General features: G+C 35.6%; 3 protein-coding genes across 5 annotated transcripts in view; 2 read left to right on the forward strand and 1 right to left on the reverse strand.

The window, feature by feature from the left end:
* The window catches only part of LOC111447149 (N-acetyl-D-glucosamine kinase-like), a 5,719-nt gene extending 1,143 nt beyond the window's left edge, over nucleotides 1–4,576 (forward strand). The window contains exons 2-9 of one of the 2 annotated variants that reach the window (XM_023086165.1): nucleotides 96–197; nucleotides 278–618; nucleotides 1,132–1,279; nucleotides 1,653–1,844; nucleotides 2,497–2,625; nucleotides 3,120–3,289; nucleotides 3,802–3,932; nucleotides 4,186–4,576. In XM_023086165.1, coding sequence (XP_022941933.1) covers nucleotides 390–618; nucleotides 1,132–1,279; nucleotides 1,653–1,844; nucleotides 2,497–2,625; nucleotides 3,120–3,289; nucleotides 3,802–3,932; nucleotides 4,186–4,251 — 1,065 coding nt within the window. In that variant the 5' untranslated portion in view covers nucleotides 96–197; nucleotides 278–389 and the 3' untranslated portion in view covers nucleotides 4,252–4,576. Of the gene's footprint in view, nucleotides 1–95; nucleotides 619–1,131; nucleotides 1,280–1,652; nucleotides 1,845–2,496; nucleotides 2,626–3,119; nucleotides 3,290–3,784; nucleotides 3,933–4,185 lie in introns of both variants that reach the window. The other variant, XR_002711226.1, reaches the window with a different exon arrangement.
* Nucleotides 4,577–4,885: 309 nt separating this feature from the next.
* LOC111447930 (reticulon-like protein B8) lies at nucleotides 4,886–8,009 on the reverse strand. 2 transcript variants are annotated; one of them, XM_023087327.1, is made up of 6 exons: nucleotides 7,783–8,009; nucleotides 6,535–6,731; nucleotides 6,260–6,440; nucleotides 6,031–6,175; nucleotides 5,857–5,926; nucleotides 4,886–5,268 (listed from the first exon to the last, which is right to left on the reverse strand). In XM_023087327.1, the coding sequence occupies exons 2-6, from the start codon at nucleotides 6,719–6,721 to the stop codon at nucleotides 5,099–5,101; spliced, it is 753 nt and encodes a 250-aa protein (XP_022943095.1). In that variant the 5' UTR covers nucleotides 6,722–6,731; nucleotides 7,783–8,009; the 3' UTR covers nucleotides 4,886–5,098. The 2 variants fall into 2 exon arrangements, with proteins under 2 accessions (XP_022943095.1, XP_022943096.1); XM_023087328.1 differs by having other exon boundaries at nucleotides 7,809–8,007.
* A 2,248-nt stretch (nucleotides 8,010–10,257) lies between these two features.
* LOC111447679 (oxygen-evolving enhancer protein 2, chloroplastic-like) lies at nucleotides 10,258–12,322 on the forward strand. Its single transcript, XM_023086961.1, has 4 exons — nucleotides 10,258–10,614; nucleotides 10,954–11,186; nucleotides 11,679–11,729; nucleotides 11,891–12,322. The coding sequence occupies exons 1-4, from the start codon at nucleotides 10,365–10,367 to the stop codon at nucleotides 12,149–12,151; spliced, it is 795 nt and encodes a 264-aa protein (XP_022942729.1). The 5' UTR covers nucleotides 10,258–10,364; the 3' UTR covers nucleotides 12,152–12,322.
* Nucleotides 12,323–12,807: the final 485 nt, after the last annotated feature.

A 12,807-nucleotide genomic window follows, 5' to 3' on the forward strand; every position in this document is an offset into this window, starting at 1 on the left:
TTTTTTTTTTTTTTTTTTTTTCTAAGAACAAAATTAAAATTTGGATGTAATTTGTTTAATGTAGTATAATTAATATTCGTTTTTATCATGGAAAGATGGAAAGAAAAGGAATAAATTCGGGTGTGGAAATGCGTTTCATCGATCGTAATCAATGAATTGGAAGATTATCCAGTCGACAATTAACAGCAAATAATTCGGTTCGTTTTCTCTGTAATTTACCATCAATCTTCTTCTTCTTCTTTTTTCTCTAAGATTCCGAGTGTTTCTGCTTGAGGAGAGTGCTGGAGTGCTGGTTTCGTTTTTGTGGCGGGTTGGGTGGAATTGGGAGGAGACTGTTAAGGCAAAAGGATCGAGGTTATTGCGCCGGATTCTGATCACCGAGATTCCAGATGACGAAGAAACATCGGAATGGCGAAATCTGGGAATTCGAGCGAGAAATGTCCGGCGGAGCAGAAGGAGGAGGAGTTGGAGATGTGATTCTTGGAATTGATGGAGGAACAACCTCCACAATCTGCGTTTGTGTTCCGTTTTTACCACCTCAGTCTCTTCAGTTTCCTGATCCTATTTCTCTTCTTGCTCGAGTGGAAGCCGGCTGCTCCAACCATAATAGCGTTGGCGGTACTCTCTCTCTCTCGCTCTGTGCTTGTCCCTTTACGAACCTCGATTGGTTCTGCGCATGTCTCTCATTGTTCTTCCCGGACTAGAGGCGTAAGTCTCGAGGCTGAAGTTTAGAGTTTCGCCTCCAAAGTCTTTTAAAACATTGGATTGTTGAACAGTGTCCGAAGTCCATTAAATTCAATCACCATTTTTCCTACTGAAGTTAATTTATTGTTGAATTATTTCTATGAAATGCAATGGATGCTTGAGTGTTGCAGCGGAAGCATAGACCAACTGCAACTCTCCAAACCTAATCGTCTTCTTTTCAGAGGCGAACTATGAATTGTTTTGTGACAGGCTTTACTGGTTTGTTGTGCCATTTGATAATATTTTCAAAAACGAAGATATTGAAAGTTAGACAATAAGCTCTTATTTTGTATTGGTATGGAAAAAGGACTGGTTGGTTTCTAAGTATTGAATATGAGATTCTAATATTGATAGGTCCTTGGTGTAAAATTTGCTTCTTTGTTTCAGAAACTGCTGCAAGGGAAACGTTGGAGCAAGTTATGGCTGAAGCCCTTTCAAAATCATGTTCAAATCGGTCAGCAGTTCGAGCTGTTTGTTTATCTCTTTCGGGTGTAAACCATCCAACGGATCAGCAAAGGATTTTGAATTGGCTCAGGTATGGGCCATGAAGGATTCTTGGCTGTTTCTAAGAAACTACGTTCTTCTGTCTTTGGGTTTATGTGACGGATCATGTTATTTTCTCGTTGTTTTATATGAATCTTAGGATGGTTAGTGCTCTTTCTAATCAATTGGCTTATTCTAGCTGCTATTACAATATCCCTTAGTGGTGTACTTATAGCTGAATCCTTCAATTTAATGAACATCACGATCTGAGTTAGGTCTCAAATCAATTCCAAGGCTCCAAGCTGCTATTCCTTTCACTATCAATTTTGTTCTATTACATATGAAATCAGAACCTCGTATCTCTGGACAAAATATGCTTTAATACACTTCTGATATGTTTTATTTTTTATTTTTAATTTGCGCAGGGATATATTTCCTAGCCATGTCAAACTCTATGTTCGAAATGATGCTGTAGCTGCTCTTGCAAGTGGTACCATGGGAAGGCTTCGTGGTTGTGTTCTAATTGCTGGCACTGGGACTATTGCTTATGGATTTACAGACGACGGAAGAGAAGCTCGAGCAGCGGGTGCAGGACCAATCTTAGGTGATTGGGGAAGGTCTCTTTCTCTCACTCCCTCATATGGACGCACATCCTAAATTGGAGTATGACTGATTGTATGAGGATCATCTTATCTGTTTACCAAAATCTTGTGCCATTATTCCTTGCTGGTGAATGATTGAGTGATGAATTTTATTTTTAACTATCTTAGCATCATTCTCATTAATTTTATATATTTAATCATGAAGTCCATGCCTATCAATGTTTAAGCAAGTTCCTTGGAAATCTCTAATCAAACTAAATCCTCTAAAACTAGACTGATAATCTCAATTTTGGTCATTATTCTTGTTGTTTAACACTCGTCATTTGTGGGCATGAAAGTTAACATATGGAGAAGAATTGACATTAAAGGGGCTAAATACAAAACTTGCTGCTCTGATACCACAATATGCAAATACTTAAGTTGATAGATTACCGTATTGAATAAATGTTTATAGATTAGGGTATATTTAATCATTTATTCATATTTACAACAAGAAACTTTTTTTGTTATCTTTGCACTCTGCATATTTAATTGTTTGCGTTTAAAATTATATTACTGCATTGATGCCGATCTATAATAGTAAATTATGAGACTATTGTGCATGACATACACAATTTTATTTTCTTTCGCCACTTTTCATTGAAGGTGATACTTCTTGTAATTTCAGTGGGTATGGCATATCAGCGCAGGCTTTAACTGCAGTTATGAGAGCGCATGATGGTCGTGGTCCTCAAACAAAGCTCACAAATAGCATTCTTCATACTCTTGGTCTTTCTTCTGCTGATGAACTCATTGGGTATGTACTCTTTGTAATTGGCATTACCGGTCAATTTTCATTATCTCATCGTTTATATTATTGGATGCGGTTTGCGGACAATATAAATTAAACAAACTAGAAAACAAAATATCTTTCAAGTACAAGAAGGAAATAATTCTTTTAAATGATGTATTTTCATTCTTTCATATTTGTGTGTGTGTGTGTATTGAAGTCTTGCTGAGGCTTGCTTTTGTCGTTTTTATTATTATCATCAATGCAGTAATCTGTATTGTTGTGAAGGCTGCTCTGATTTACTTGCAGCAGCTGTACAACTTTTTAAATGATGATGCAAAGAGAATTAACATTTCAACATACCAGAAACTTGCTTTATCTAACAACGAGAAAAGTAGTTGTTTCCAGTGCAGTTTCTGACAATTGTACCCCAATTCATATGTTGGAATGGTATGAAAGTACAGTATCATGGATGATTAATTAGGAATGGATCACATCTGTTTTTGGTTATTGAAAATTAGGTGGACCTACGCAGATCCAACTTGGGCTCGCATTGCTGCACTTGTTCCTGTTGTCGTGTCATGTGCAGAAGCAGGAGATGAAGTTGCAAACAACATCGTGCAACATTCAGTCAAGGAGTTGGCTTTAAGCGTGACTGCTGTTGTTCAAAGACTTAGATTGTGTGGTTCAGGTACTGCAATAGTGGAAATCTTTGTTTCTAGTTAATAAACTTGATTTTCCTGGCCCTCGCTTCTCTGAATGTTGAAACTAACCTCAAAGTTGGAAGCACTTTTGCTATTAAACCTCCCTTGATTTCTTTCCTTCTTCGGGAGACTGTATTTTACACTATGTTCTAGCTTTGAGATCAAGTACGTCTCCTCAGTTTACTTCTCTTTGGATCTGCACTTGAATATGCAACAAAATTAATCGTGAATAATCTCTATCTATGTCCCTAAGAAAATTGGGAGCTGTTCCATGCCTATTTTTTATTTGAGGGGTTTGTGACAATGCTACTGATCATGCAAAAATATTAGCTGGAATTAGGATTTCTAAAGAAAGGGAACCAGGCAGGCAAATGAGCGTTCAATAATATGATAGTTTCCTTTTTGAATTTTGTAGCCAAAGTTTTGCCTAGTTTTCTTTTTGAATTTTGTGACCAATGTTTTGCCTCGGCTGTCATTGTTAGCATCATTAACATTGCAGATGGAAAGGCTTCTTTTCCCCTCGTCATGGTTGGTGGAGTTCTTGAAGGAAATAAGGGATGGGGTATAGCGCAAGAAGTTGTAAATTGCATTTCCAAGGACTACCCTGGGGTAGTTCCCATCTGGCCTAAGGTAAGCATGTGTTTTTACCTTATGATAACCATGGTGCTGTTTGGGAGCTGTTGTGAAAAATATTCAATGAAAAATATGTTCAGTTATTGTTCTTAAATCCTTACATGAACAGACTTCACTTTTAAATCAACAAAAATTATTGTTCTTTCTTTCAAAATAACGAGTATATGAACAGTGATTTCAGATGTACGAAACAGCCCTACATGTGTCTATGCTTTCATTAAAATGCATATTTTTCTTGAACCAAAACCAGGTGGAGCCTGCCATTGGGGCCGCATTGTTAGCCTGGAATTTCTTGAAAGATTCCCACAAAGAATAAGGCTTTAAAAAAGTGACTGATAGTTCTCATAAGTTGTACAGAAGCAAAGTTGAAATCGACGAGTCCGGAATTATGAAGGGGAAGAAGAAAAATAAGTCCTGTGAGTGAGCTATTTCAGTTCTCAACATTAATATACGCAATTAACTAACCTTCTGTCATTTATCAATAATATTTATGGGGTGATTGAAAGAGGATGTGCTCGAAGTGATGTCAACATTAATGCATGGTGGTTTTAGTGCATTTGCTCCAATGTCTTACTGTCAGCCTGAGATCAATTCCTTGGCTTTTGAGCCCCTGAGCTTATTTATTTTTGTGCTTTGTTCCATTAATCTGTCACTTCCAATCTTTTGCATTTGCTAGAATGTCCTTTTATTCTTTAACCTTTCTTTTAATCCTTATTTTGTTTCGTTTTCTTTTTGCGATTTCTATGTGGGATTTTAATCTCTTAAATTTTTTTTTTTATCAAGATTATAATGTTTTAACGAGTCGAGTCAGGTTATGTATATGTTAGCCTTTTTCCTCTTAATCTTGATGTTGAATCGGGAAAAAAGCCATCCGAAATGGTTAAAATATAAATCTTCCTTTTGGGCAAAGGAAGCTTCAAACAGTATTCCATATGCTGAAGTTAAAAGGATATGAATGTGAAGCAGTTCTAATATTTAAGCCAATGGCTGCAAAAATCAGTCAAAGATGGCTTCTGGTTCAGCTGAATGGCAAATACAAACTTCTTAGCCTACAACTACTTAGCTGAAAGGGATAATATTTTCCCATTCTTATGATACACAACCAACTCCTTACAACAACTAGAAGATGGTTTAGGCATTTTGTTTGCTGAGTTCAAAATGATCTATTCATACTTCTTTCCCTTGAACGATCCTTTAGGGATCTTGCTAAGCACACTGGAATCGAGCTTTTGATACTGACCGCGGAGTTGGTCGATAACCTTGTATGCAAAGGTATCAACTTCATCTTCATATTTCTCGTACAGAATTGGAAGCGTATGGGCAGCAACGAAACCTGAACATATTTGAAACGTGCTAATAGTGAAAATGGATGATACATAGGATCTCTTATCCCCTATGGTTGGTCATCAAAAAGTTTTTATCCTCTACCAGCTCAAGCCCAAGCCCACCGCTAACAAATATTGTCCTCTTTGAGCTTTTCCTTTCGGGGTAGGGAACAAAGCATTCTTTATAAGAGTATGGTGTGGAAACCTCCCCTTAGCAAACACGTTTTAAAAACTATGAGAGGAAGCCCGAAAAGAAAAGCTCAAAGAAAACAATATCTGTTAGCAGTGGGCTTGGGCGGTTACACATCCTACCTTGATTTATAAAAAATAACCAAGTCGCTCCATCAAAAAAGCAAGAAAACTCAAAACACTTTTTATTGGTTAAAGCTTTTCTAATTCATGAGCTTTGAACAATTTACGCTCGTCTCAACTAATTTAACAACGTAACAAGAGTTTCATCCTACAACGTTAAGTGTTCGAATCAAGAGGCCTAGGATTTCATATGGTTCATCTAAAAGTGTAAATAATATAGACATGGCTCATCAAAGAAATTTAACGTGTAAATGTCTAGAAATGCAGAATCTGTAAGCACTTACCAATATACAAGACAGTAATGAAATTGCACCAGCTACTGATCACAGCACCAGCCCACAAGCTTACTACGGCCTGCAAATATCTTCACATTAATAAAAGAAGCCATCTTCCACAAAATCTAAACAGGTTTCCTAAGCACTTATAATCAAAGAAACAACTACAATATATCATCATACCACAAGGAAGTGTTTGAAATTTCCTTCACAAGCAATATCTTGGAGAACACCCAGACCTCGGTTAACCTCAGCACCAAATGAGACAGCAATATTGACAAACAGTTCCTCAGGAAGAACAACTCGAGGAACTTTCGACGATGATGATCTGCGAAAGCACCAAATATGTTAAACCAGAAAACCCATCAAAATCAACGTAAAACAAAGGCATAGATATCTATTTTTCAATCACCTGCTCATATATCCTGAGGCACTTGTCCATATGAACTGACCCAACATACCAAGAACCAAAGCAAAGCAAAGAAGAGTCAAGAAGTGGTAATTAAGCCATTCAAACAACACCCATATAATAGTTGCACCAGTCAAAACACTAGCTGAGATTTTCTTGTTCCTCCATAGCAGCACATCAGCAGCTACAAATCAAAACGAAATAATATGATTTATGACATTAAAAAGAAGATTATAGAGGATGAAAAAGATACTAAGAATAGTTAAACAAGGAAATACGTTTTCCACCCCCAAGAATATGGTAAACAGGCTTTTGGCGTCCGAATATCCGCTTCATCTGACCAGTCACTGAACTCGATTTACTATCTTCCCCGAAAAACGATACTGATTTCGCCTTTTGGCCATGTTCAGCAAGAACTTCAGAGATATTACTAAGAATATCCTCAGCAGTTATCCTCTCAGACATAGTTCTTGTGCTTCAGAAAAGAAATAACAAGAAAAAGGAAGCCACAGTTCAGGACTAGGCTGTTCACCAAGAAGATAGTTATATAATAACATAAAAACTACAGTAATCATATGGGTAAAGAAGCTAATCTATGTATAAGCTCCAGGATCAACTTTTAGGAGAATGTTTAGGCTAAAGATCCAACTTCTTGTATTGATTTTCCTTAGTTACATTCCATGTCATGTCCAAATCATAGCGTTTTCGTTTTCGATTTGCTTTCTCAGACTTTGAATCTTGTTTATAGAAGGAACCCAAGTGAAAGACAACATAAAAGAACAACCATCTTCTACAATTAAGATCTCTAAATAGCAACTTTGATAGGAGATCTTTCGATAACAATCATACAACTTTAAAAAACCTTGAGGGGAAACTCGAAAGGGAAAGCCTAAAGAGGACAATATCTACTAGCAGTGGGCGTGGGCCGTTATAGTTACGAACTCTAGGGGATGAAGAAAGCCCCCAATGGGAGAAAACTATTGCAGTTAATTTCTCTAGTCCAAGCTAATCATCAAACTAAAGCTTAGTAAAAGTTTTTGAATACTGATGAATCAACAACAGACATTCAAAAGCACTAACAATCTTTTATAAAACGAAACAGCTGATCAAAACTGACCAAGAAGCATAAGGAAACCAAAAGGCCAAATGGTCATAAAATAGGAAGGAACACAAACTTTTACCAAAACTTTCAACTCAAAAGCAAAAGTGATCCAACGTTTCAACCCAGATACAAGCAAAAACAAGAGAAAAACCTCAGAAAGCATTATAAACTCCAGATTCAACCAGAAATTCAGCCGCAGTTATACAAGATAGAGATTGTAAAGAGAAAAATGAAGCAGATGCAAGGGATAAGTAGGTCGTCTAGTAAGATTAGAGCAGAAGTAAGGGAGCAAAACTCCAAAAACCCAGAAAATCAAGCAGAACTAGCAGCATTCAACCTCATTCAAGCATCAAACAAGCATAATAAAACACATAATCCGCTGAAAGAGAAACGCAAAACAAGCAGAAGATCGAAAAAAACAAACCCAAAATAGAACTCCAGAGAACAAACCAGGCGCAAGGGATTAATGGGTCTTCGAGGAATAGATTGGAGAAGAAGAAACCGAACAGACAAACGAAAATGGGTTCTCAAAATTTCCGTTCAGAACTGCAGAAAAACGGGATAAAGAAAGGAAGAGTTCATGGGATTCTAAAATATCACAGAGAAATGGCGTGATGAAGCTGACATACTGAAATTATAAAGGGTCCACCACCTAACCCAGATGCAAAATTCCCCCCCTTTTTTTTTTATTGTTTGTTTCTGTTCATCAAGTGGGTCGAATTGAATTTTTTCCCTTTTTCACTTTCTTTTCAACTTTCTCAGTTGTTGCATTTTAACGGACGCCAAACGCGAATCCCTTTTGGGTAGCTGTGGTTTTTATTGTAAAGTAATGAGCTCACCCGCTAACTTCAAGGCCCGTGTTCTTCAGAATTTTGAACCATCCGTCTCTTTTCCATATGATTCAGTAGCCAATGGCGTCGTTATAGTGTCACAACTTTTAAAATTTGATACAAAAAGTCTAAATTAGGGTTCTTTATTTAAGAAGTTTCTAAAACATCTTATCGTTTTCAATCCTATACTTTTTCCTTTTACTTTCCTTTTTAATTAACGCTATTTTATATTTTATTTAATTTTATAGAAATAAGTGTTACTTTCTTTAACTAAGATATAAAAGTGTATACAAATAGGTCCGGTTTTCAAATCTTCTGCTCCCATTTACTTTTTAGCTAAAAGTTAATCTGAGATGAAAATTACCGTGAAACTATAAAACAAGCCCGACTTTTTAAAATTAAAAAGAAAATTATTCTAGAACAGGTCTCGAGTTATTTTTGGTAGATAATTTAGAGTTTGTTTTATACTTTCATTCCTTGCTATATAAACTTTCGATTCCTTACTATATATATATATCACGAAGAGTTGATTTTCACGTGTTTCGAATAGTCAACATTTTTATATTTTCATTATATCTAAATTTAAGTTTTTAAATTTTAATATGTAAAGCAAATATAGTATTTTATATTATAAATTCATTTTATTTTTGTTAGATGAAAAAATATATTAAAATTATAGGATTTTATAAAATAATAAATTTTATAACAAAAAAATGTTAATAAATTAATTAATAATGGTTTATTACAATTACTATTAATTTTATGGTTATTTATTTATTTTTAACCAAATTAAACACCATATTCGAAATTATTGTGGTTAAAATTATTTATGATTATTATAAATAATTGAATCATTTATTATGAGAAGGGGAGAAGATGTGAAAATTGATAATTACTAATTATTTCTATTTTATCGTTCTCCATTTAAAAATTAAAATATAATTATTTCCTATTGAATAAAACACCTACTTTGAATTATATAAATAATAATAATCACAAAATAATTAAATAATAATAATGATAATTACAAAAAAAAAATCCTTGTCCAACTATGTAGATAAGATTTTTTATATTATTTGTAACACGTGTTTCCATTTCATTGGGCAGCTATTTTTTTTTTGTCCTTTTTGAAATGTTTTTTTTTCAAATAGTAGTATATTATTAGATATCATTTGCTTAAACTCGTGGTTGTGGGCTTTTTTGTCTTTTCCATGATGAATAATATTACGATGACAATTTTTCTTATATTTAAACATGATGTTGTAAATATAAATTTAATTTTTATTTAATTTGAACATATAACTGCGTAGAATGTCTTTAACGAGTTAAAAATATGCAAAGACGATTAACATATTTGTACCATACTCAATAAATAACTTATCAATTCGAGCATAGCTTCGGGATAAAGCATTTTAAAGCACCAAAGAATTTGTATAGTTATACATTTATTTAGCCAATGTAATATGACTGAGAGACAATATAATGTTATTTGAATAAAAAAAAGTAATTCGGGTATAAAAATTCCATAAATCTTAAAATTTTAATTTGTTATAAAAATAAAAAAGATAATTGTTCAATTTATTTATCTCTCCGATAATAAACGAGGTATAAGTATCAATCTAGTCATGGACATGGATGGCCATTTAACCCGTGAGATTGGGCCGTGTAATGACCCACCTCTTATTTAAAGGAGAAATGCGCGATCTCTCATTAATAGCATATTTTTTAAATGTGAAATTATATTGAATTGGAGTGTTTGGGAATGAGGTTCGATAATATATTATTAAATTTGTTGAGATGTTTTAATAAAAATTATATTAAAAAATTATTTGAAATAAATATTTTTTTTCAAAATAATATATATATATATATATATATATATATATATATATATATATATATATTAAATGATTGGTATATTTGAGGACAAAACAATGGGAGAAGGGCAGAGTGTGAGACATTGCTGACTGTGCAGCAAAATGTACAGGTGGCACCAATCAGAACCTGAAAAGCCTTATCCAAAAATCGATAATCTGATCCCTTCTTCGTGTTCTTCATCTTCCCCAATCCATTTTCATCCACACACACAAAAACTCACCATAACACCAACAACACAAAAATCCACCTTACATTCTACACTCTCTTCCATTCCCATTCTCACTTGTGTCCTCCAACAATGGCTTCCACCTCTTGTTTCCTTCACCACCACGCTCTCAACGCCGCCGCCAGATCCTCTTCTTCCCCTCGCCAGGTGGCGCCAATCAAGCCTGCGCAGCTACTCGTCTGCCGTGCCCAAAAGCAGCAGCAGCCCACTCTGGAGGAGGATGGCGGCGCTATGTCTCGCCGCTTGGCTCTCACTGTCCTCATCGGTGCTGCCGCTCTTGGCTCTAAGGTTTCTCCCGCTGATGCTGCCTATGGAGAAGCTGGTACTTTAAATCATCCGCTTCAGAATTTTAACAAATTTACAGTTATCATCTCATTCTCTGCTGCAATGACCATGAAACCCTAGTAATTGAACAGACCTAAGCATTTTCCCTAGTAAATTGTGTGATGCGCTTTAGGGATTTTGATTAGAATTTGTCATGGATGCTTTGAATCTTGCAAGAGATCCCCGTTGAGAATGTGATTTTGCGATCTGTTCTTGATTTCTGTAGTTTGGTATGCTACTGCAAATTCAAATAATGTGCATTGAATTAATGGCACTGAAGTTTGAGCAACTCTTTTTGGTGATCTTTCGATTGTTTTCATGAAATGAAAAATTGCAGCCAATGTGTTTGGAAAGCCAAAGAGCAACACAGACTACTTGCCATACAATGGAGATGGGTTCAAGCTTTCAGTTCCTGCCAAGTGGAATCCAAGCAAAGAAAGGGAATTCCCAGGCCAAGTACTTAGATATGAAGACAACTTTGATGCCAACAGCAATCTGAGTGTCATTATCAATCCGACTGACAAGAAATCCATTAAAGACTTTGGCTCCCCTGAAGAATTCCTTTCTCAGGTAACACTCTCCTCTCCTATGCATTTAATCTTACTTGAGATTCCACATCGATCGGAGAGGGGAACGAAACCTCTCCCTAGTAGACATGTTCTAGAACCGCGAGGTTGACGTCCATATGTAACGGGCTAAAATATAGACAATATCTACTAGTAGTGGACTTGAGTAGTTACAGATAGTATCAAAGCCACATATCGAGCGGTGTGCCGGCAAAGACGCTGGCCCTCGAGAGGGGTCGATTGTGAGATCGTTCATCAATTGGAGAGGAGAACGAAATATTCCTTATATGGGTGTGGAAACCTCTCCCTAACAGACGCATTTTAAAATCGTGAGGCTGATAGAGATACCTAACGAGTCAAAGCAGATGATATCTACTAGCAGTAGACTTGAGCGGTTACATCTTCAAACCAACTACATGTTATTAACTTCGATCAACTGGAATGTAGTTGAATCGTTACAAGATTCAATTGATGAGCTTTAACTTGGCCTTTGCAGGTTGACTATTTGCTGGGGAAACAAGCCTACTTTGGAAAGACTGCTTCTGAGGTAATTTGACAACAAAATAAATGATGCACTCTCATTGCCACTGATACAAACTCAACAAATACCCATTTTAGACTATGAATTCAATATCTCTGAACATCTCAAACACTTACCACTAAGGCCACCCTCGACCCGAGTTGACGAGTTAAAATGTAATTGATCAGGGTGGATTCGACCCGGATGCAGTGGCAACGGCGAACGTATTGGAGAGCTCGGAGTTGGAAGTAGGAGGAAAACCATACTACTTCTTGTCAGTGTTGACAAGAACAGCTGATGGAGACGAGGGAGGGAAGCACCAGCTGATCACAGCAGCTGTGAAGGATGGAAAGCTTTACATCTGCAAGGCACAAGCAGGAGACAAGAGGTGGTTTAAAGGGGCAAGGAAGTTTGTGGAGGGTGCAGCCGCTTCCTTCAGCGTTGCTTAATTCAGAGAGAAACAATGTTGTTGATTAGTAATGTGAGAAGAGTGGTGCTTGATGATGTATATTGTGGAGAACATTACCTTAACCAATGAAAGGGATTCTCAATGCTTCTTTTGGATCTACAAACATTGTGTTTACGCTTGGATGAATACATTTATGCATTTGTTCGATGAAGCGTTTGAAATTGAACGAGCAAATGAAAGTTGGATTTACATTTGATCTCATCGAAACCGTCCCATCTATCTTTTAAGAAGTGGATTATGTATTAAACATATGCTGGATTTACGGTGAAGAATCACGTACTGTAGTTTGCCAGACTTTAAGTTATAACTCTCAAAAATATCTAATAACTCTCACACGTTATATTTTTATCTATTAAATCATTGTGTTTTTTCGTGTCTAATAAATCTACCAAATTGTTAATTTTTAAAAAATTAGTTAATTTATAAGAAATAAAATTAAATTTTGTGTTTAATGGAGTTTTAAATTTTAAAATTTATGTTCTTGTAAGTAAAAAAAATTAAAAGTTCAAAATTTTAAAATAATTCAAATATATATTATATATATATATATATATATTATTACATAATTTTTATTTTTCACTTCCGAAATGTTTGGGCCTGCAACCCGGTAGGGTGATCAGTTCAGCGGTGGCCCAT

Source organism: Cucurbita moschata, unplaced genomic scaffold (genome assembly GCF_002738365.1).
Source record: "Cucurbita moschata cultivar Rifu unplaced genomic scaffold, Cmos_1.0 Cmo_Scf00009, whole genome shotgun sequence".
In the NCBI taxonomy this organism is placed as follows: Eukaryota; Viridiplantae; Streptophyta; class Magnoliopsida; order Cucurbitales; family Cucurbitaceae; genus Cucurbita; species Cucurbita moschata.